Source organism: Hippocampus zosterae, chromosome 19 (genome assembly GCF_025434085.1).
Source record: "Hippocampus zosterae strain Florida chromosome 19, ASM2543408v3, whole genome shotgun sequence".
NCBI lineage: Eukaryota > Metazoa > Chordata > Actinopteri > Syngnathiformes > Syngnathidae > Hippocampus > Hippocampus zosterae.
Genome location: NC_067469.1, coordinates 2,427,504 through 2,451,852, shown reverse-complemented (window position 1 = coordinate 2,451,852; position 24,349 = coordinate 2,427,504). Strand labels below are relative to the sequence as shown.

The 24,349-nt window shown below is 47.2% G+C and overlaps 1 protein-coding gene across 2 annotated transcripts; it reads left to right on the top strand.

The window, feature by feature from the left end:
* The first annotated feature begins 277 nt into the window (after positions 1 to 277).
* Positions 278 to 24,138, top strand: map3k5 (mitogen-activated protein kinase kinase kinase 5). Of its 2 annotated transcripts, none has more exons than XM_052052286.1 (30): positions 278 to 1,114; positions 3,119 to 3,258; positions 4,254 to 4,277; positions 5,681 to 5,877; positions 6,756 to 6,924; positions 7,369 to 7,475; positions 8,222 to 8,392; positions 9,989 to 10,101; positions 10,277 to 10,436; positions 10,769 to 10,922; positions 11,047 to 11,154; positions 11,819 to 11,865; positions 12,523 to 12,618; positions 13,715 to 13,796; positions 14,059 to 14,192; positions 14,584 to 14,711; positions 15,310 to 15,446; positions 15,792 to 15,897; positions 17,746 to 17,903; positions 18,918 to 19,095; positions 19,663 to 19,680; positions 19,875 to 20,052; positions 20,295 to 20,463; positions 20,541 to 20,726; positions 21,427 to 21,532; positions 21,757 to 21,997; positions 22,084 to 22,196; positions 22,386 to 22,510; positions 22,602 to 22,678; positions 23,138 to 24,138. In XM_052052286.1, the coding sequence occupies exons 1-30, from the start codon at positions 700 to 702 to the stop codon at positions 23,196 to 23,198; spliced, it is 4,098 nt and encodes a 1,365-aa protein (XP_051908246.1). In that variant the 5' UTR covers positions 278 to 699; the 3' UTR covers positions 23,199 to 24,138. The 2 variants fall into 2 exon arrangements, with proteins under 2 accessions (XP_051908246.1, XP_051908247.1); XM_052052287.1 differs by having other exon boundaries at positions 280 to 1,114; positions 5,684 to 5,877.
* The last annotated feature ends 211 nt before the right edge of the window (positions 24,139 to 24,349 follow it).

The following is a 24,349-nucleotide window of genomic DNA, read 5'->3' as shown; positions in this document are numbered from 1 at the left end:
AAATCGATACTAGATAAACCCAAACATCTGCATGAGTTATTATTTCCAATATTGTGATGGATTTGTCGCATTCGTTGAACTAATTTCCCCAATTGTTTGATTTTACGCGATATAATACGATGATAATATACACAATACACAATATCACACAATATCAACGTGACTTTCCCCGCGACTGTATTTCGAGACGCGTTGCCATGACAAACGATCCAGTTCGAGTTTTGCCGTTCCAGAGCCTCACACGTGGTCACTCGTCACCGCCCACACCCGGGAGGTTTCCCGTTTTTTTTTGTCTCCGCCCACCGCGCTGCAAGTAGACGGAACAGAAGATAAACAGTCGAGGCTGGGCAGGATTCGACTACCGAGCCGTGCGCGACCTTGTTTGCGTCGATCGTGCACGATTTGGCCACGACCGGGCCGCCTTGCACGACTTGCGCGGAGCCGTCAAGCAGCAGGAACGAATGCACGGAGATGGTTGTTCTTGCGCCATGTTTTTGAGAGAATCGCCGTGACTCGCAGGGTGCGACGTTCGCAGCATGATATCGCCCTGCGGCTAGTGGACTTGCGTTAAACCCACGCGAGACTTGCTCGATCGTGCCGGTGCGTAAATCGCCGCGCGTAACCACCGGGCTCTCTCCATGGAGATCCCGCGGCGGCGCTGCTCTTCTCGATCCGCGCGTTAAAAGAACAACACTCGAGATGAGTCAAGAGCAGGAGGGCATTTCCTTGCCGGTGCCTTGCCTCGGGGCTTGCGCCGCCAGAGGGGCCGATGTCGGCGGCGGAGGAGCCGCCGGAGCCTCGGGTGTCGGGCTTCCAGCGGCGGGGACTTTCTGGCAGGATTCTGTCATCCCTGGCGGGGGCCACGGGCAAACTTCAGCCAACTGCTCGATGGACGCCGGCGGTCTGCCGTCCGCGGGCAAGTCGTGCAAAAGCAGGCCGGTGAGTGTCGCCTACGTGTTGAACAATGAGCCGAACCTGCAGAACAACGCCGAGTGCATGGCCCTGCGATGCCTCGGGGACGCTTGTGAGGCGGTGGGCAGCAAACTGGAGACGGTCCACTTTGGGAAACTGGACTTTGGAGAGACCACAGTGCTGGACATGTTCTACAACGCGGGTAAGTTCGTTTCGTGCGTCGGGCTTTTTTTTCTTGGAGTCATGGAAACATTCGATTGTTTGATGCGAGGTCATGTCGCTCCTCATGACGACTGGAATGTTTGCACAAATGTCAAAGGTCACACCTTTGCCGAGTCACTTCTTTCCCGGAAATCGGATGCCTGCGGGACAGGTTGCTGTGAGCTCAGCAGCCAGCTTGCGTGCCACTACATGAGGCTGCAGCCTGCACATCAAGTTGTTTACTCCCCCGGTTGAATGCACGTGAAAGTGTGCACGTGAAAGTCAGCGGCCGGGCACGAAACGTCGCCGTTTTATTTCCACATTCTGCTTTTGAAGCTTTGTTTAACCTTGCCGGTGGCCGGTCCCAGGTCAAGCCCGCCTCTCGCCCTAAGTCAGCAGTTTTTTTTCTCCATTTGTTTATCTTGTTCTGAACTTCAGTGGAAATGTTTCACCATTCACATGGGAGGGCCGAGTCATTTTTTTTCCCAGAAATGCACGCTATCTGCTCACACACACTGAGTCGCCTCTTCCTCCTGCGCGGGTGCAGTGAGTGATGAAGGCCTCGGCGCAGAAATCCCACCGCGGGTTCCTGGCCAGGCGGCGGCTGCTGGTGAATACGCTTTGTCACTGTCAAATGCAAAACCAAGGTGTTGGCCTTTCAATATCTGGGTCACGTGGTCCTGCGGAAACGAATCGATTTGGGCTGGAAGGATATACAAACCTGTGGAAGTTGCACAGCGCTAACAAAAATAAACCAGAGGATGCTAAGTTATTAGCTTAATCTCATTTTTTATGCTAATGAGCTCAGGATCACTATTGTACACTCGAATGCCGGAAGATGTAATAACTCCCTCCGGTTTTGCAAAAAAAAAAAAAACAAACAAAAAGGGAGGGACAAATTGGGAACGATAGAACTGGTTAAGCAGGTTAGCGCAGCGATTAGCATGTTCGACAAACACTCCAAAAGTTCCCGGGTTGCGCCGGAATGGAGTCGATGACTCGCATCGCGTTCAGTCCAATCCAAACGGTTGAAAGTCCCCTTTGCCGAGTGGGCATGTCGTATCGGCAATCCCCCCCCCCCCCCCCCCCCCCCCTCGTTCAGCCTTCATCCTGAACAAGTCTCACCGGAAATGTTGATGTGGAATCGGTGATTGCAATTCACTGGCATCCTTTGTTCTCATGATTCAACTTTTTGCTCAGTGGACAACCTGAAAGCCCTGCTGGAATGCCCCCCCCCCTGCCACCCCAACCCCCGCCCTCCCCGCTAAGTTGTTTATCCCCTCTTGTTAACTCTGCGTGCTTAATTGCGTGTCATCCGAGAGAGCACAAGGTCACAACAAATGAGCCCTCAGGACACTCGGCGGGAACCTCCGCCGCCATTGTGGCACGTGAGGGGGGCCGGGGGGGGGGGGGGGGGTGCTGCATTTCCACTCAAGTCGCTCTCTTTTTCTCTTGCTCTCCTCTCACTCAGAAGGAACAAACATTTCCTGCAAATTGTGTCATCTCAAGATCGGAAGCCAAGTGTGACGTGTTCACTGTATGGAAAATGCATTTTTTGCCTTTCAGCCATCGAACGTAGGTCAAGAGGGGATTTGTTTCAATGCCCTTTTTTGCGCTTCTTACTAAAACGCAGGAGCAGGGTCAGGTGGCCAGCGTCTTGCAGAAACGGCGTGCAGAGAAACTCCCGAGTCTCCATCGTGCAAATGAAAAGGTCTCAGCTCAGCGTCTGGCACGTAGACTCGACTTCAGCAAGACGCGATCAGAATTTTCCGAAAGACAAACATTGAAGCCGCCGTCTAAGATATGTTTGGAATCTTACAAAATGACTTTCAAGCCCGCTGTGTGAACGTGACGTTCGCATTGCAAAGGCGCCGCGCGATATTAACTCATTCAGTAGCAGCCGGTTCTAGACCCAAGTCTGAAAAAGACGTTTAAAACCGTCTTTGGGAGTGAATGAGTTAAGCGAGATTCCTTTTGAAAAGTAGTACGCGCTTGTCTCCATCAGACATCGCCGTCGTGGAGATGACGGACGCTTTCCGCCAACCGTCGCTCTTCTACCACCTGGGGGTTCGAGAGAGCTTCAGCATGGCCAATAACATCATCCTGTACTGTGACACCAATTCCGAGTCGGTCCAATCTTTGCAGGTATGCTCCCATTGCAAGCGGGACCCCCCCTAAAGCCCCCCCCCCCCTCGAAAAAACATTGCATTTTAATCATAAGCTTGGTGATTAAAGGCTATATTTGGCAAGCGTCAAGGTGGGTCAGCGTGGGATTGACGGGCTAATGTGTTTTGGCTCCATGAGCAACACCCACATGCATAATTACGTTGATGGAAGCAGATTAAATGGCGAATTTTTTTGGGGCGGGGAGAGGAACTTTACGCAGACTACTTAGTTTTTCCCGCCGTGCTTTAATCATTGATAAGCATGCACCTCCGCATTGTCCTGACTTTTCTTTTTCGTCAAAACGCAAAAACAGGACTTGTTCTTGTTTGTTTTAGGGAGAGTCTTACAAAATGTGAAGCTGCGTGCTTTTGTGTGGCGTTTCTTTGGGAAGTTTGAAATATTTTCAAATATTAATATGTTATTAGGGCGGCCCGGTAGTCCAGTGGTTAGCACGTCGGCTTCACAGTGCAGAGGTACCGGGTTCGATTCCAGCTCCGGCCTCCCTGTGTGGAGTTTGCATGTTCTCCCCGGGCCTGCGTGGGTTTTCTCCGGGTGCTCCGGTTTCCTCCCACATTCCAAAAACATGCGTGGCAGGCTGATTGAACACTCTAAATTGTCCCTAGGTGTGAGTGTGAGCGTGAATGGTTGTTCGTCTCTGTGTGCCCTGCGATTGGCTGGCAACCGATTCAGGGTGTCCCCCGCCTACTGCCCGAAGACAGCTGGGATAGGCTCCAGCACCCCCCCGCGACCCTAGTGAGGATCAAGCGGCTCGGAAGATGAATGAATGAATGAGTATGTTATTATAATTTTGGCGAATGAGCGTTCTGATCTTGCATGTCTTCTGGACAGCGGTAGTACTCGTAACCTTTTAAGTCTTACATGTTCATAGGTCATTTTTTTTAATTCATTAATGCAAATGAAATACTTCATTTTGACGGTCTAAATGTGCTTTTTTTTCTCCTTTCGTCCATCAGGAAATAATATGCCAGAAGAACACTGTAAGTGGTCTTTCTTTTCCACCTCTCACCCATACATAATAACAACGTTGTCGTTTTAAGATCACAAAACGATGCAATCGGCATTGACTGCACTGCACCTTGTTTTATAACTTGACTCGCTCCCAAGTGCGCTTACTTTGCGTTCTTCCCCTCGCTTCTCGTTCGAGACCCGAAGTAGCCGTTTGCATGCCGATGTGCAAATGTTAGCATATGTTGAGCTTGTTGGCGACACGACTTTGTCGCCGATAAATCAATCGCGTTGCATTCAAGCAACTGCCTGCCCGTGCCTGATCTCGCATGATCGCGAGGCATGCGATCCTCTCGACGGCATGGATCTCACAGGCGGCTAAATATAGCGCGGGGACTTGGCATCCTGCGTCGGTGGAATCAAAAAGCTCCGTCCGTCCCCCCGTCTCTGCCGAGACAATGATGTCATGGATCCTCGTCGCTCGGCCTGGAGTCCGAGGTGCATCGACGCCTTTCATTGCTCCGCGGCCGCACCTTCCTTTCACTTCCTTCTTTCTCCCATGTCAGTTTTCACACGGAGACAAAAGCATATTAACAAATGGCAGGAAAACACGCCCGCCCGCCCTCGCGCGCTCCTGTGCTGGCATTTCCATCAAATATCGGACATTCCGAAGGCGTCTTTTTTTTCAAGCCGCCCCTGCATGTTTCTTCGGAGCAAACGCATGCCCTGCCACTTTATCTTTACTTTCACGATCTGTAAACACCACATGCGCTTGAATCTCGAATGTTTATTCGGCGGGGTCGCGCCTCTCCGCTGCAGGCTTGGGGAGAATTTCAAACAAATAGAAGACGCTCGTACTCTCTGGCGAAACTATTCTACCGTCGAGACTGAGCGCTCACGTTAGCAAACACACGTTAGCACGCGGCAAATTCTTGCCGAATGCCGGGGCGGCCATTGAGTGAAAAGCCAAAGGCTTTTCAGCAGGCCAGCGGCAGGAGGAAACGATCCCGAACTGTTGTGCGTCGATTTTGGAGGACAGTTCTTGAAGTCGGGAGTGAGTGGCTCCGAGCTCGCCACCCTGGCCGGCTACCGCTGCCCATTTAGTCTGCAGCTTAGAACCACTCGATTGTGTGTCACCTCATTTCCTTCACTGAAGTGGCCAATTAGCTCAGACTCCTTTTCCACGAAGGAAACGTAATCTTTGCCTCTCGGCTGGAACGTTAGTCGCAAATGCATATCGTGTTTATTTTTTATTTTAATGATTAAGGGAAATTAGCAGAGTTGGCACACTAGCTAACAATTGTCTACATTACACTGAAGGGTGCATCTGCTTTTTCTTCGTGTGCTTATTTCTCTTATTTTTTTTAGAGATGAGGAAATAAGCGAACGTTCAGGAAAATCATTGAGTTCCTCAACGCAATTTGTCCTGTGCCAGCAGACTTGCTCAGCCAACTACACCTTCATCCCGTACATGGTGACGCCGCACAACAAAGTGTACTGCTGCGAGGGCAGCCTCATGAAGGGCCTGACTGAATTGATGCAGCCCAACTTTGAGATGCTGCTCGGGCCCATTTGCATGCCCCTCCTGGACCGCTTCATCCAGTTACTCAAAGTCTCGCAGGCCAGCTCGCAGTAAGTCCCCACAAAGAGGCTCGCAAATATTTCTGCACGAGACACTCTTGTTGATGTTGCTCAGCCGCTGTGACCAAAGCTGTGAAGTGAAGCGTTCGGGCGTCCCGTTTGTGAGCTTTGTCGCCGTCCTAATGGAAAATATCAAGGGCATCTTGACCCTCGCGTTTCAGGTGAGCATTTCCCTTCAAACGACCCCCCCCCCTTGAAGAACAGGAAGTTCTTAATAGGTAACATGACCTCACTGTGCCAGTCGCGCGGGCATACTGCACAAAAAACAGGAAAAAAAACAGCTAAGAGGCGGAGAAATCATGGTCCAATCTAAAAATCTATTTCAAGTGTCGCTTGATGTGGTTCAGCGAGGTTCTCCGCCACTTTCTTTTATGATCATGATGTTTTTCATACACGGCAGGTAATAAACCCAAGACGCCATGCGCCGCTCCAACAAACAAAGGCAATCTTTGACTCGAGTTTCATCCAATAAAGTCAAATCAAATTCATCTTTTTTTTTTTTTTAATTTTCATCTGTTTATATTTCTTGTGCTCGGTAGGGGCACCATGGCTCACCGGATTCAAAAGCCGATGGAAGAGTGAATTATGCAGCCGCAGATAGCAAATATTTATTTTGACCAACGACGGCAAACTTTTTGTTTTTAAAGCATGATAATTCTCCGGTTTCAACCACATGCTGCTCACAGCCACCAAAGGGCAAATTTCCCGGATATTCTTCTCGGGCACGGCTATTACTTGCTGCGAAGCGATAACCGACAGTTCTCCGTTAATTGACTCCATTTGTATTTTGCCTCTTGGCCATCATTTCTCCGCATTCTCCCCCAAATTTGCGAGATTGAAATGTGATGAATCTGCCCCTCTTCCCGCAGTCACTATTTTCGGGAAACCATTCTGAGCGAGATCCGAAAAGCACGGGAACTCTACACCGGAGCGGAGCTGTCCGCCGAGCTGGGCCGAATACAGCAGCGGCTGGACAACGTCGAGTGCCTCTCGGTGGACATCGTCATCAACCTGCTACTGACGTACCGAGACATTCAGGTCATTGTCACAAGCAAACGAATGAAATTAACTCATTCACTCCCAATGACGTTTTTAAACGTCTTTTCAGACTTGGTCCAGAATTGGCTGCTACTGAATGAGTTCAAATAACAAGACTTGAGAATGGCAACAGTTTTTGAGACCACTCTCATCTGATTTGCATAGTGAAATGATGCACGCGTACGTCTCGATGTTTTAATGGCTGCATTGAGACGTCGCTTAGGCAAGGGCTCGTCGCCATGTGCGCTCAGCCTCATCGATGATTCATGGCAACGGCGAGCTGCGAGGTGGCGCTGAATTATTAAGCGCCTGTCGGGTATAGTCAACGCAGGGGCAAAAAAAAAAAACGTGATTAGGGTCGAGCGATTATTCAAGACGATGTCTCCATTGTCGTCGGATGTCGAGTGGCTCATAACGCGTGTTCTGTGTTTATTTGTTGTGTAGGACTATGAGTCGGTGGTGAAGCTGGTGGAGACTCTGGGCAAGCTGCCCACCTTTGACCTTGTGGCGCATCCACATGTGAAGTTCCACTATGCTTTTGCACTGAATAGGTGAGTTAGCGGGTGCACGATGTGCACAAACACTTTTTTCACTTTTTTTTTTTGGTTTCATTGATGCGTTACCGCACCGCTGAACTTCCTTCATCATGGGAAAGCGAAAGCAGCTACATCCGCGCTCATCCGCTCGATGCAAATGAACAGGAAGCCACTGTGAAGAAACACAAAGTCAATGAGTTTCTCAACATTCTTGTACAGTCTATATAATTCGCGGTCGTGTTATTTGAAGAATATACCGAAGACGCACTGGAGGGGAAAAAAAAACAAAAAAACGGTGTGCTGAATTTACTCCGTTTTATTTTGTCAAGTGGTTGTTTTCAACCAGCATCTTCTTATTAGTCACAGATGCATCGCAGATCAACTGAAAAGACAAAATGGGATTTAGTTGTGCTGCCGCGACCGGGCAGCTCAAACGGCAGCGAGACGTGTGACGCTACAGCTTGGCAGCACTTTGGAAATATTTCTGCCGGGTGCCGTGCCAAACAATGTTTGGCTCCAACTGATTTGCCCTTTACAAGGAAGTGTTGTGTTTACTATTATTATTTCAAATTCCAAATACTGATGCACGCAAAATGTAAGCGTCATCGTGATAAAGCAGCATAAAACATCTTTTGATGAGGTTGAAGTACAAGTCGAGGCTCGTGTCACCATTGTAACCATTCCCAACAAAATGGCCGCCAACTATGACGTATAATACACTATGATGAAACGTGAATATTGTCTGGTGTTTGTGCGCACAGGAGGAACCAGCCCGGCGACAGACAGAAGGCCCTGGACATCATGCTTCCCCTCGTGGAGGCCAAAGAGCAGGTGGCCTCAGATATCTACTGCCTGATCGGGCGGATCTACAAGGACATGTTCCTTGAATCGCATTTCGCGGACACCCAGAGCAGAGACAGCGGCACGCACTGGTGAGTGAAGACAACGAGGGTGGCTGGCGCGTGTGACATTTTATCAGTGGGCGCTGACGCAGTTACCGGTACTCAGAATTGAGCCTATTGTGAGATTTGGCAACATCCTTGCTGAGACATCGAAAGTCTCACTGAAGGAAAGCGTACATGGTGTGTCACTTGGAATGTCAAAGTGATGAAAATGGCAATTCGGACCACAGCACAAGAAAAGGTCCAAATAATGTACACTCCATAGTTCAGGTGACACAATGGAGCACTTCAGCCATCAGAGTAAATCTAGTTTAAGGAGTCCTGGCATTTTCTCGCCCATTAAGCATTTTAGGGAAATTATGCATGAATAATTCATTCATTCATTCATCTTCCGTACCGCTTGATCCTCACTAGGGTCGCGGTGGGTGCTGGAGCCCATCCCAGCCGTCTCCGGGCAGTAGGCGGGGGACACCCTGAATCGGTTGCCAGCCAATCGCAGGGCACACATAGACAAACAACCATCCACGCTCACACTCACACCTAGGGACAATTTAGAGTGTTCAATCAGCCTGCCACGCATGTTTTTGGAATGTGGGAGGAAACCGGAGCACCCGGAGAAAAACCCACGCAGGCCCGGGGAGAACATGCAAACTCCACACAGGGAGGCCGGAGCTGGAATCGAACCCGGTACCTCTGCACTGTGAAGCCGACGTGCTAACCACTGGACTACCGGGCCGCCATCCATGACTAAATAATCCAATAATTAAACTCGAATGGTAATTTCTTTTAATGCTTCAGGCCCAAGTGGGTTCTGTTTGGGGTTTTTTTGCTTACTCTGACTGGAACTGGGAGGGCGATACTCTGAAAGGCACATTATTCATTTGTTGCAGCTTCCTTTTTGTGATTCTTGCTTCCTCATTCTTGATTTTTTTTGCACCTCCAGAGCCGCTGCATGAGAGGCTCAGTGGCTTAACATTTCTCACCCCCGGTAGCTCCAAGAAATGCATCTGATCTTTGCTTTCTCTAGAAAAATCTGCTATAAAATGTATCGAAAATACCGAAGCCACATATTAATATTAATTAGTAATATTAATAAGTCGGTGTACAGGCATTTGCCTTTAGGAGGCGAGCTCTGGCCTGCGTGCGAGTGTCTGTGTGAGAGCTGTGGCCGACAGCAGCTTTTGTGTGAGTTGGTCGAGCGATAACTTGTGTCATGTGTGCCAATGATGAATCCCAAATTAGCGAGGGAAGGTGGGGGAGGGGGGGGGAAACAACATGAAATAGTTGATTGCGGTGGAATGGAAATTGCTTTTAGGTTCTCATATCGGTTGAAGTATTGCGGCGAGTCCCGTCTGGCTGTTATTGGCCTGTCACAACACAGCAACGGGACCTAATCGCCTTCATTCCCTCCGATGAGCATATTACCCATTAGATGAATGCTCCTGTCGTTTTGTGACCCCAACTCAATATGGCTCTAATTGCAATTTCTAACTTGTGCCGTTTCACGAAGCTGCAGGAGCCGCGTAAAGTCATCCGTTATTTCACTTCCGAGAGGCTCGGGGATTGAGATGACGCATTTCTTGGAGGAGGCATGTTTATTAAAGTTATCGGTCCTTGTCTGTGCAGGTTTAAAATGGGCTTTGAGTCGGAGCCAACACTGCACTCTGGTATCAACTACGCCGTTCTGCTCCTGGCGGCCGGACACCAGTTTGAAACTTCTTTTGAGCTTCGCAAAGTGGGTGAGTGGAAATGCGAATTTTTGTCCGATTTCCGTCTCGCTAACATAACGAACTCATGTGACTCTCTGTTAGCGCCAGGGCCCATTCCAAATCTACAAATTTGGCTTAGCCCACTCTCGTCTTATCAATCTAAGGTCCCCCCCAGCATTTACACAATGACGTCATCTTGTTGCAGGGGTGAAGCTGAGCAGCCTTCTGGGTAAAAAGGGCAGCTTGGACAAGTTGCAGAGCTACTGGGATGTGGGCTTCTTCCTGGGCGCCAGCATCCTGGCCTGCGACAACACCAGGGTCATCCAGGCCTCCGAGAAGCTCTTCAAACTCAAAGCGCCCATTTGGTGAGAAGACGCATACTGCAAGACCTTCTGGGAGGAGGATGGACCCCAGAATTGGAAAGAAAAAAAACAAATACGCTTTTTTGGCTGGGTCCATCTCCAGCAGGTGTCTGTGATCTAAAATGTGCCTCCACTTTGGATTCAAAGAGCTTACTTGCCATCTGCGGCCCATGTGTGAGCATTTGGGTTATTTAAGCGAGAAAAAAAAATATCACAAGGGGCTCAAGTCGTTTGAAAAGCACCTTTTTGTTGACATTATGATTGGAATAGGTTAGCGCCATATGTATATTTTTTTAAGGCAGTTGTATGTTTATTGAACGACACACGTATTTCAGGTATCTCCGTTCCCTGGTGGAGACCATATTGATCTATAAGCAATTCAAGAAGCCCTGCGTTGAACAGCCAGCCCCCAAACTGGAAGTGATGGACTTCTGGATGGACTTTCTAGTCGAGGCAACCAAAAAAGACGTGTCCTCCGTGCGATTTCCCGTGAGTGCAGCCAGGCAGAGTTTTAATCCTTTAAGTGGAAAAAATAAAAGAGCACACTCAGAAAGCAATGTCTTGCAAAACTGATGATGTCATAGATTAAACCGGTTTTGTATTCTTTGCCCAGGTGTTGATATTGGAGCCTACTAAAGTCTACCAGCCATCATATTTGTCCATAAACAAAGACGTGGATGACAACACAGTGTCCATCTGGCATGTGACTCATGACGACAAGGTCTGATTGAGTTTTGTATTCTTTGATTTGCCGGAGTTATTCAAACAAGTACTATAAGCATACTTTGTGTTTGGGAGTTAAGCCACTCTCAAGAATGTCTTACAGAACCAAATTCTTCAAATATTATTTTAAAAAAGAAAGTGGCACAATATTTGCAAATTAATAGTTATTAATGTTCCCATTTTGACTGAACTCTCAAGACACAGAGAATATTGTCATCTTTTTCTCATCAGTGCATCAAGGGATGCAACAGTGCCATCTACTGGCATGTATCTGTCATTATAGTTGTGCCAAAGCTTGAATTTCACAGGCAAACTGGGCCAGGCCCTTGAAAAAGCTACTTGACGAATATATTTGTCGGTGGCAATGTTCTTTATTTATCCATCCATTATTGCTAGCGCGCACCACCTAAACATCCCACATCAGCTCTCCTCACCTTATTTCCCTTCTCCTCATTATCTCCGTTTCCTGAAGCGAATGAAATGCAGTAAATGTGAATGTGTTTCATGCCCATAAGATCATCAGCCCAGCCCCAAATGCTTCTAATCCAGCTCTCAGCAAATTGTATTCCGCGCAGGACACTGTGATTTATTCACTGCGGGAAGCTGTGCCGGTGGTTTAATCAGTGTATCATTACTGTATATGTTATGTCCTGCACAACAAGGGGATTCACGAGTGGAACTTCAGCGCCACGTCAGTGCGAGGTGTCAGGTCAGTGATACAATTGTATCGTTTCACAGTACCTTCGGGGCTATGATGGTTTCTCACTGCGGTTGTGTACCGTTGACATTTGGCTACGAAGCACTGCACGTGTATATTGGTCATTGTAATTTACTGGTAGAAAGCGCCCCCTTTCAGTCTGCTCATTGGTCAGTCAGTGAGCTCTCTGCATCTCGCTATCCCGCGATTCTCAGGGGAATTCGATTGAAGCACAGAAAAATAGCGGGCTGACGCGTTGCTAGGGAACGACTCGACTCTCGGAGCCCACTCGGCCTGCACGAAGCCAGTGAGACACAGTAGCAGGCTATCCGAGCACATCCGATCACATGTACATGTGCATTTACTCTTTTCCGGCTGGCCCTGCAGCTCGCTTGCAAGCCGGCCGATGAAAAGTTTTCATCTATGTAGCGAATTAGCGTTATTATTATCGTTGTTATTATAATGCATCCTTTTGTCTGCAAATCGTGACTGCTGCATATTGTACTTGTGCAGCTCTACCGGGATTCAGTTTATATAAACGGCAGGGTATGCCATGCGCGGGCAAGCGGGCTTTCTAGTCAAAAGCAGAGATGTGATGGCTGATGTCACTGATTCGCCACGTGACTCGAATCCGCTCTCACGGCAATATGTTTAACCGTCTCCCCTCAGCATCTCCAAGTTTGACGAGCGCAGTGCTTTCCTCTACGTCCTTCACAATGCAGAGGACTTCCAGATCTATTTCTGCACGGAGATGCACTGCAAAAGGTTGGTGCCCCCCCCCTACCCCCCCCCCCCCCCCCAAAAAAATCTTTACGTGACGTTTCATTTTTCCCTCAGCGTAATAAATAAATGCTTCGCTGAAATGTGTCCAGTGGCTAAGCTTGTAACTCCATTTACTTGCATCGTCAAGTAAAGACATTGTCGATTTATGATATAGCAGGGGAACAGCGTCCACTAAAATACTTTCCCTTGCTATCTGTCACACATCAGTTGATGAAAAGCATCTATAGCTTGTGAAGGGTATCCACTATTTTTGGCCCGGGGAGGGATTATCTCGTGTAATAACGATGCACACGGCTCAAGCCCTCAGGTGCTACATTTCACACGCCGCTGTCCTTGCCAACACACCTTGCTTCATTTTGCGACCGTTCGCCATCCTGCACTCACAAAACTGAAGTACCGAGCGTTCGGACTCTTCTGAGAGCCTCCGGTGTGGCACGTGAGCGTCAATGAGTCATGCCTTCTGTTGTCATGGCGCTCTTCTTTGCATGATGGAGCGTACGGGAGTGATTATGGGATGTGGAGAGGACAACGTGGCACGAGGGAAAGGAAGGTGGAGAGCGGGAGCTGAGTTGACTCGCGTGTGTGCCTTCATGTGTGTGTGTGATGTGCGCCTGCATGCACACGTGCGGCACCTACATGCACACCGCACGACACTATGAAAAAAAAAACGTTAAATCCCAGCTTGTGTACGATGAGGGTGTTAAAGGTTCTTATCGCGTGTGTGTGTGTGTATGTGTGTGTGTGTGGGAGCATGTGCTTGTAAACACACTGTAACACCGTCTGGATAAAAGCACCAGCCAAATATTTTACAATAATAGCTTTTTTTTTCCATATGCTGAAGGTTACCAGTGGGTAAATACTTGGAAAAAAATCAAAATCGATTTTTTTGAAAGTCTGGAAATTTTAAATGTGTGTAATGTCTTTCATAATGCAACTGCGAATGATTGGAACAAAGCAATTGATCTCTTGTTTAACAGTACGACACAACTCTTGAAAGATAAAACAACAAATTGTGAAGTGTGAAACACACACGCATGGGTCAGGACAAGTTTGGACTAAAGTGGCATGTCATTGTCAGGTTCTGCGATCTGGTCAACAGCATCACCGAGGAGGCCTGGAGAGGTCCGGACGAGGGAGACTGTGATACTGACGCCTTAGAGGTGAAATACAGCACACTAGTTTTGCATACCGGTTGAACTCCCGTGAAGCACGTGAGAACACTTGGCTCGATTTTCATCTTCATTTGCATGACGAGACTTTGCACCTGTTGGATTTTGGAAGAACAAAACCAATGACCGCTCCTTTGTTTGCATAACTTTCGGACCCTTCTTGACGCAGAAGCCTAATAATAAACGCAAAACAAACCACGATCAGCATTTATTTCTGACTTATTCAAGACAGTGCATGAATTTGTCCCCGCAGTATGATTACGAGTATGACGAACATGGTGAGAGGGTGATTCTGGGAAAAGGTACATTTGGAGTGGTGTACGCGGGCCGAGACCTGAGCAACCAGGTCAGACTGGCCATCAAGGAGATACCGGAGAGAGACAGCAGGTGAGACATTGAGCCTGTCCAAATTTTAATTCATTTGTTCTTTTAGGCGCCAATTTGGGGTTGGGTTTTTTTGGGGTGGGGGTGGGGGCAGCAGAGGTTGGCCCATGTTAATACAACACTTGTTTCGGAACATTTAATGAAGTAAAAAGTATTTTGACCAAGCACCTGCACAATACATCCACACTTTACAAATAATGCAGAGTTGAAAAGTGTTTTGTCATATATGGTATGGCATGACTCCTTCTTGTGACTGGCTCCAAGTCCGCCCCGAGATAATTGAGAAACTCCAAAATTGCATCGCTGAATGGACAAAATATCACCCAAAAATTTTGGGTGATACACGTGTCAACCCAATGACACGTGTATCACTCCATTTTTTTTTCCCCCGCAGGTACTCACAACCCCTCCATGAGGAGATTGCCCTCCATAAGCACCTGAAACACAAAAACATCGTCCAGTACCTCGGCTCCATCAGCGAGAACGGCTTCATCAAGATCTTTATGGAACAAGTGCCTGGAGGTACCAAGGCTGCTAGCACAATAATACTGTTTATTGATGGGAATAATAATAATTCTATAGTGGTCCTAAATTGCTGTTTAAACATGCTTAACTGCTTCCTGGTATGATTTTTGTGTTTTTAATGTGCTCTGTCGGGTAAAAAAAAAAAAAAAGAATCTACAGGTAAATATATAAAAGGTAGTCATTTAGACTGCACATTGGAGAGTCCACTCCAAGTCTAGTAGTCGGCCAACAAAAGCAAACACACCCTTTCCATTCGATTCTCACAGTCCACGCAACTAAACCAGCTGTGCAATAACATGTTCACACCCAGCCATTTTCCTATTTATTTTTAGGGGCATAGAAAGAGGTGATGGGGTTCTTGGCTTCCAGACCTCACCAGAGCGGTGGAACTTTACTGTTAAGCCACTGTGGCAAATTGACAGGAATTAAACATTTGACATGCTTAAGCAACCTGTAAGGTGTCCTGAATGGTCAATCTGAAGTCGCCACGCTAATAATAGCCTCGCTACTTTCTTTTATTAAAAAATCAATGTAACATTTGAAACGCGGATTTTCCGAGTCCAATTCTTCCATGCTGTCGCTCATTTCACCTTAGGGAGTCTATCCGCACTGCTCAGATCCAAATGGGGTCCTCTGAAAAACAACGAGCCCACCATAGGCTTCTACACACGGCAGATTCTGGAGGGACTCAAATACTTGCATGACAATCAGATCGCACATCGGGATATCAAGGTAACCAATTGCTTATACTGTGATCCAGCAGATATTTTCCTGTGCTGGAAACTAGAGAGTGTTAATAAAATGTAATTTTAGGGGCTAATGACAAAACTACGCTTATTCGATTCAGCATCTTTGTACCCGCGTAGCCATAGCAACAAATATATTTTGCCTTCCGCCTCATTTCACATGGCCATAAAGTCATTGGCGACATGTACCGTAATTGTTGGGTGTCGTGATGTAACCGTACATGTTTGTCCCTGGTTAAGCTTCATCGTCAGCCCAACAATGCCATCGCCCTGCGTTCACTGACCGGATTGGGGCTTTTTCTTCTCACTGTTTTTATTTGGAAATCCTCAGGGTGATAACGTGCTCATCAACACCTACAGCGGCGTGCTAAAGATATCCGATTTTGGCACATCCAAGCGCTTGGCTGGGATTAACCCCTGCACTGAGACGTTCACAGGTACGCGCCGATTCGATGCGCCCTCTCTGTCACCCTAATTTAAAACGTGAGCATCAAATGTGTGCGGGGGGGAAAGGAAAACTTCTAACCGGTTTTATGCAGAACCTTTGCAGAGGAGTTTGTGCGAGGATAAATCACGTGCAATTATCCGGATGCACAATAAATCGTAATACTTTATTCCTTAGAGGATGTTCCACCTGCACAAATTTTCATGCAAATCATTTAAAATCGGGGTTCTTTATTTATTTATTTTGCATAATCCCGCCCACAGCCACAAACACCACTCCCACGCCAGGCAACAAAGCCAGTGACTAATATAATACTTGACTTCTCTATCACATTAGGGTAGAGAGAACTCTTCTCCATCGATGCATTTGAAGGGATGGAAATGAAGTGAGCTCATTTCCGCTCCAGGTTGCACTCCAGCCCTTACTGTGCATCACAAAATGGTCAACTAAACATGCTGCTGCTGTTCATTGAATAAATTACCATAAAAAAATTAAAGTTTAAAAAAATCATGGATTTGGATATTGGGCAAGACGACACCCTGAACTGGTAACTAATGCGGATCAATGATGACTTGTCTTTGGCTGTTAGCAGCACTACTGAAATTCTGGTCCTCGCCACCACCGAGGCTCTGCATGGATTAGCGTGCGGTCTGTGGTCAGATGAGCCGCCGCTCAGTATAGGCCACTCGCACTCTTTGTCACATCCGAGTGGAGCGGAGTGGAAGGGACTTTACCTTGTGACGTGAGGCAACGCTTGTTCAGGAAAACAGGGCCGTTCCTTTGTCGAGGTGGCGTCTGCTTTAAATGAGCCGCCGCCTGTTTTGAGTACAGCGCGCACTCCTCAGAGCAGTAAATAGTCAGGAGGCTATTATTAGCACACTGTGCTTTGTTCAATGAGCGTGTTATTTCTGGAAGTCACCGGTCTTGCTGTAGGCTACGGTAAAAGCCCCTTTCAAGCTTATTAGAGCAGTTTGCGAGAACATGCGTCAAGTCCTGATGATGATGACATCATCGGGACTATGGGGAACCCGGACAGGAAAATCAAAAGTATGCACAAAAAAAAAAGAAAAAACATGACGTTATTTTGGCAGCCCGGTAGTCCAGTGGTTAGCACGTCGGCTTCACAGTGCAGAGGTACCGGGTTCGATTCCAGCTCCGGCCTCCCTGTGTGGAGTTTGCATGTTCTCCCCGGGCCTGCGTGGGTTTTCTCCGGGTGCTCCGGTTTCCTCCCACATTCCAAAAATATGCGTGGCAGGCTGATTGAACACTCTAAATTGTCCCTAGGTGTGAGTGTGAGTGCGAATGGTTGTTCGTCTCTGTGTGCCCTGCGATTGGCTGGCAACCGATTCAGGGTGTCCCCCGCCTACTGCCCGAAGACAGCTGGGATAGGCTCCAGCGCCTCCCGCGACCCTAGTGAGGATCAAGCGGTTAGGAAGATGAAAATGAATGAATGACGTTATTTTCTATGAGGCCATGTTTTCCAATTTTGGATTTGTTTCCCTAAAAATAAGAAAAATGTGACAACCACGGCGGCAGCATGGTGGTCTTGTCATCAGCGTGTCTGCCTTATAGTTCTGCGGTTTGAGGTTCGGCCTCTCTTCTTCGGCCTCCCACATTCCAAGAACGTTCCCCGCGACTGACAGACAACCGGTCGAGTGTGTACCTTGCCTCTTACCCAAATCAGCTGGCTTGAACTCCGAAGCAACCCTCATGAAAACAAGCACTATTGAAAATGAGTACGGGTACCATGGCAAACCCCGAGACGGTGTTTATGAACGCAGCCTGAACGTATCTCTCTGGCATTTGAATTGGCGTTTTGCTCCTTTCTTATTATTTTCAGGCACACTACAGTATATGGCTCCAGAGATTATCGACAAGGGTCCTCGTGGCTACGGCAAGCCAGCAGACATCTGGTCTCTGGGCTGCACCATTATAGAGATGGCGACTGGGAAACCTCCTTTTTATGAACTCGGGGAACCACAGGCTGCTATGTTTAAGGTACTTAACTGACAAGGAAAAAAAAGGACCAGCCGGTACATGTTGAGACATATTTCAGATGATTATTTTTTTGAACACTCAGTACAAAGACATTACAAAGAATGCCGTTCAACGTCATGCTTTTTTTTTTTTTAACCTGAATTATTCACACCCCATTATATTCAGCTGGCTATACAAAATGCAAATCTGCACTGCAACCCGATTCAAGTTTTAACTTGTTCTGGCTGAAATTTCATGTTTTCACGTTAGATTCAAGATGACATAATTGACATATTTTTGTTCTGTTCATATTTTAAAAGGGTGGGGGGGGGGGTCTTTATGGAAAGAAATAATCTGAATTCGCTCATGCCTCTGCCTGTGTCAATAGCACTGCACCGTCATGTGAGCAGACAGAGTCGAAACCGTAAACATTGTTTCTGTTCATACAAACAAACATGACGCGTCATGTTTTCCGCTCTCCGCTTGTGTGCGTGTTTCTTTTGAACACGCTGACGTTAATGAGCCGCGTGCCAATTGAATGAATTGTTACGCCGGTGCCAACGGCCGAGGACAGCACAGTACAGTTCTTTCGAGGCCGTCTGGAACACATTATAGCACCCCCGTCTGAGACTGAATCGTGGAATATTCCATATGTGAATTTGGCTCATGCTGCTGCGCCGAATATCTCGTGAAGTCAACAAGGAGTGGACTTTATTGAGTCTTAAAGGGTGAATTCCATGTGAGCATGCTCATATTTTATCGGATCTTGTCAAAAAAATACAAAATCATTTACAAAAAAAAACATAAATCGTAGCTGAGGTATTTCATTTGTGTCTTCTCTCATCCCTTTGGAATGTCTGACAGCTCATCGCACGTCAGCATTCCTCACGGACGAGACATTTCAGCACAGGCGTTGCCAGGAAATTCTCGTGATTGAACTTTGACTGTTATTTACCGGCCACGTTTGGCTGTGCGTTCAAGACGTTGGGAAAACATTTTCCCCCTTGGGGGGCTTTGTGCGTGCTTCTTTCGCAGGTGGGAATGTTTAAGATCCACCCCGAGATCCCCGAGTCCATGTCACCAGAGGCAAAGGCCTTTATTGTGCGTTGCTTCGAGCCCGACCCGGACCGCCGAGCCACCGCCTTCGACCTGCTCACAGATGAGTTCCTCACCGTCACCAGCCGCAAGAAGAGGAGTAAAAGTAGCTTCACGGGTCTGATTTATTACTATTAAAAATACTAGTACTGTTTATTAATCACATGATGTTGAGATTAGGGCGGCCCGGTAGCCCAGTGGTTAGCACGTCGTCTTCACAGTGCAGAGGTACCGGGTTGGATTCCAGCTCCGGCCTCCCTGTGTGGAGTTTGCATGTTCTCCCCGGGCCTGCGTGGGTTTTCTCCGGGTGCTCCGGTTTCCTCCCACATTCCAAAAACATGCGTGGCAGGCTGATTGAACACTCTAAATTGTCCCTAGGTGTGAGTGTGAGTGCGAATGGTTGTTTGTTTCTGTGTGCCCTGTGATTGGCTGGCAACCGATTCAGGGTGTCCCCCGCCTACTGCCCGGAGACGGCTGGGATGGGCTCCAGCACCCCCCGCGACCCTAGTGAGGATCAAGCGGTACGGAAGATGAATGAATGAATGAATGTTGAGATTAGTGGAAAAAAAGGCTTGTGCCTTTGTGCTTACACCCCCCCCCCCCCCGCCCCCCAGGTTTTTACTATAATCATGAACCATTTTTCTCTATTGAGCACTGACACATATTTTGTGCATTTCTTCCACAGCTCTGTCTCCGGGGACAGGTGAGTGGCGTTGCTTTTCGCACTATTCTAAGTCTCCTGCTGCGAGCCAGACGTCTCCTCTTCCGCATTGCTAGGCAGCAATAAAAAATAAAAAAAAGTCATCGCTCTTTGGAATCAAAATCTGAAAATAATCCAAGTGGTTTGCACACATGTGATGCTGCTCGTGCCTCTCAATTCTTTGATTTCTTTTTCAGAGTACCTGCGCAGCATTTCGCTGCCCGTGCCTGTGGTGGTTGAGGACACCAGCAGCAGCAGTGAGTATGGCTCCGTCTCCCCTGACAACGACCTCCACACCAACCCCTTCATCTTCAAGCCCAGCGTCAAGTGCTACAGCGAGCGCGACGTCAAGGGGCCCCGCTCGCTCTTCCTCAGGTACAATGAGTCACTCCGCATTGTTCTCGCTTGCTGTTATTTCAAGTAGGGGGCTGGATGAAACAATGCTGGTTCCAGTAAAACATAGAAGTCTGTTGAAATATTGAGGTTTCGCATATTAACACCCCCCCCCCACCCACCCACCCACCCACATCATCATCGTAATCTTGATTTGACTTGATGCCAGTGTCCTGATTCAAATATCACGGTATCCAAATATCCATCTGTTTGGTCTCTTGCAGCATCCCAGTTGAGAACTTTGAGGACCACAGTGCACCTCCATCTCCTGAAGAGAAAGATTCGGGCTTCTTTATGCTGAAGAAAGACAGCGAGAGGCGAGCCACCTTGCACCACATCCTGACCGAGGACCTGGACAAGGTGGTGGCCAATCTGACGGAGGCCCTCATGCAGGTTGGTAGATCTTGTGCATCCAGTTTCAATCTTGACAACTAAATCCCTCCGCTCCGGATGTCTCATTGAGCCTGCAGGGATCGGAGGAAATGAAGATGAAACCGCAGCACATCTCCACTCTGGTGGTCAGCCTGGCCGACTTTGTCCGAGTGGCCGACAGGAAAATCATCGCCCGCACGCTGTCTCAACTCAAGCTGGAGCTGGACTTTGACAGCACGGCCATAAGCCAGCTGCAGGTCGTACTCTTCGGCTTCCAGGACGCTGTAAGTAGCAATGAGAGGATTTCTCTTCTCCTTGCGGCGAGTCCTCATCTCATATTCGGATCGTCTTCCTTGAAGCGGCAGCGCTGCCGGGTTTCGGCGTTGAACTCGGGCCGGTTTAATGATTAGAAAGATTAGGCAAAAGAGAGGGCAATCTGTCAGTAATGACGGCACCTCTTGCCAAAACAAAGGTCAGTCTGCTCTGCCTCTTGTAACTGCCAATTAATTGACATAGACGGTGTTCATATACTCGATTTCAGGGTGATGTGAGTCTGCTGTTGCTTAGTGCAAGCAAATCTTTTCTAGTGAAGAAAAAAAAATCCCAAAATAAGCCACTAAATTTGCCTTATCACCTGTAACAGAGAAATGACATGCATCCGTTTTTCAGAATAAAAGCAGTTGAATGACTTGGCGTATATTTTGCTACATTGATGGATTAAAGAGGAAGCGTGTCATGTTTCTGTTTCCCTGAGACAAAAGTTGGGACACCCCCATGACGTCATTCTGCAAATGTGATGGTGCTCTGGCGTCCCCTGTTGGTATAAAGAAAAATGACAGAGGAGTGCAGAACTCGAGGGTGAAATTTAAGTCAACTGGGCTCAATGTAGAAAATGATTGGATGGACGAATGGAAATTTGAGATGCGATTCATAAAAGACAAAAGACCCATCAAACTTCACCGAGTGACCTTTTGATTTTTTCAGGTGAACAAAGTGTTGCGAAACCACAACATCAAACCTCACTGGATGTTTGCACTGGACAACATCATCCGAAAAGCAGTGCAGACCGCCATCACAATCTTGGTGCCAGGTAATCACATTGCTGTCTGAGAATTTAACGATTTAATATAGATCAAAAGTACAAGAAGTATCCGTACTCCGAACCCAAAGTGCGAATACTCCTTCTGGTATCGGTCTGGGAAAAAAAAAATGGCATCGAGCCTCCCCAAGTAAAAATTGCATGAAATAAATCAGGCCACAAATGAATGATAATGTCGGCAGCAGTCATGCGACGAGGTGCGAATTTGTGTTCAGAGCTGAGGCCTCACTTCAGCCTGGCATCAGAGAGCGACGCTCCCGACCAGGAGGACGCCGATGTTGAGGACACGGAGAGGAACTCGCCACAGCAAAGACGTCCGCCGGCTTGCTCCAGTCAAGATGAGACGGTGGTCACTTCGGGAGTCAGTACGCTCAGTTCGACTGTGTCACACGAGTCGCGTAACGGCCAGCATTCCGTCAGCATGGAGCTCGGCAGGATGAAGCTGGAGACCAGCAGGTTGCAATCTGCCGTGATCGCAAAACGTCAACTGAATGGTCTTGAGCCATCCATCCTGATGTTTCCTCTTACCTGTGCGACATCAGGCTGCTGGAGCAGCTTCTGGACAAGGAGCGAGAATATCAGGCCATCCTTCAACAAGTTCTGGAGGAGAGAGAGCAGGAGATCAGACTACTACGACTACGATCTCACACTACAGGTAGATACGTTCTCTGTATCCATCCAGCGATTCACTATAGTGCTTTTCTTCATCTGGGTCAGCGGTGACCTGGACTATACGGTGTCTCGGCCAAAGTCAGGACACACGGGAGGAAAAAAACCCAACTCGTATAAAGTGACCATGTTCGACAAAAGATTTTTTTGGGTTGTCCTTCTCTCCGATCTCCAGCAAACATCTCCACGTCGACGTGTGGTCCCCAAGCACGCGGGGCTCAACCTGCCCAAAAACGTGAAGAGACAGAGCTCAGCGGCTGGCTAAGGCTTTATGGAGCGGACCAAGACTCCATAGATGTGGTGTGGATCTGATTTTAACCTTTCCGGAGCGATCTTTGGATCTCATCTTCTCATGCTGCTGTTATTACTCTGTCGCGTTTCTTTGTTTTAGATACTCAGTGAGGAGTACACATTGAATGACATCCTCCATGATGTCACCAGAGAAGATCTGAAGAGTCTCAGACTGAGGTAGTGCAATAGTTTATCCGCCCATCAGTTTCCTTTACCGCTTATTCTTCATTTTTATCGGACGTGGAAAGCTCTCGATGTATTCAGCTTTGTAGGCTCACTATCGTTCGGCAAAACAAACATATCGGAAGCAGATGCACAACATTTGTTTTATGTTTAGTTTGACAGTAAACCCAAGTGACAAACATCTTGAAGCATTTTTTTTATGGAAAGATTTTTTTTTTTTTACTATCTGCCAAGCTGCTGGATATTCTGAAGTGAGTTGAATAAGGTCACTGCCACCATACATCGCTTATGTCATAATTACAGAACCCTGAATTATATTTAGGCACGTTCTGGTCATTAGGCAAGTTTTATTCATCGGTTATGTCAATACCTGAGTGCATTCGCTATTTCGAGATTCATTGAATGTCAACATTTTCCCCTTTATGTACACGGATGTCTTTGTGTCCTGTGCAGAGGCGGAATCTTGTGTAAACTTTGGAAGGCCATCACGGACCACAGGCACCAGCCCACCTGAGGCCTTAAGTGGCGGCCGCCACTCCGAGAAGCCGGGACACCTCAGTATTCTCCTCAATACCTCAGTATTTATTTTTAGAACAAGAGCCCCCCTGTTTGCAGCTTTCCACCCACGCTAAAGCCTATTTCTGTTGGTCGGGTGCTGTGATCGTTTTGAAAATGTCATTTTGTCAAGTGCCACTGTAGCGTCGACCCGCCTTATGGACACGACAGGCATGTTACAACAACGTCGACGTGGAGTTTCATTTGTAAACTCACAACAGTTGTTCCTGTCTCCACACGATGAAACGTTTACATATCTAGAGACTGACTGTTTGCCTGAGATACAAAACTACGACATGAACGGTGTTCGGTTTGGCTTACCTACAGCTTTGGTCGTGTTTTATTGTGGGTGTTGCATCCTGTTTATTTTTTTTATTTTTTTAAATTTCGCAAAACTGAAGGATGTCAATGCATGCCATTAATGTTTTTCGGATTTTTTAGACTAATTTAAATGCCCTTTATTCACATTTCACAAACCTTGTACATATTGTGGAATATCTTAAATGTGAACATGCATACATGTATGAAATATAACTTAAAGATTTTCCATGTCGATGCTCGTGTATAGTATTGTTGGATTTTCTAACGTGACAAGTCGTAGGAGAATACAAATTCCAATTATATACGGTACTGTATCTGATCTGCTCACTTTTTCATTATTTTTACAATGATTTCCTTTTTTTTCCCCACCTTTTTTTGAGATATTATTCAATCTGCTGTTTGTTGGAAGGAAATTGTAACAGGTAAACACGTTTTATATTTGCATACAAGACTGCTGACATTTATTTGAAACCCGTGTCAGAAACAGGAGCGGAGTCCATGTCGTTTCACAGTTAACATAATGCAAGATTGGCGGAATGTCATGTTGTTAAAATAAAACTTTTCGTCGTGGAATTAGATTCAATTTGTCGTTTTTTTTTTTTTAATCTTCTGCGATTGGCTGGTTGAATATTTTGCATAAAAGTACATCACAAAACCTCACACCGTAAGCAGTGAAATAATCGATGACAAAACACAGAACTATTATTATTATTATTATTATGAATTATTAAATCGAAGGAACACACACACACACACACACACACATATATATATATATATATTGTATAT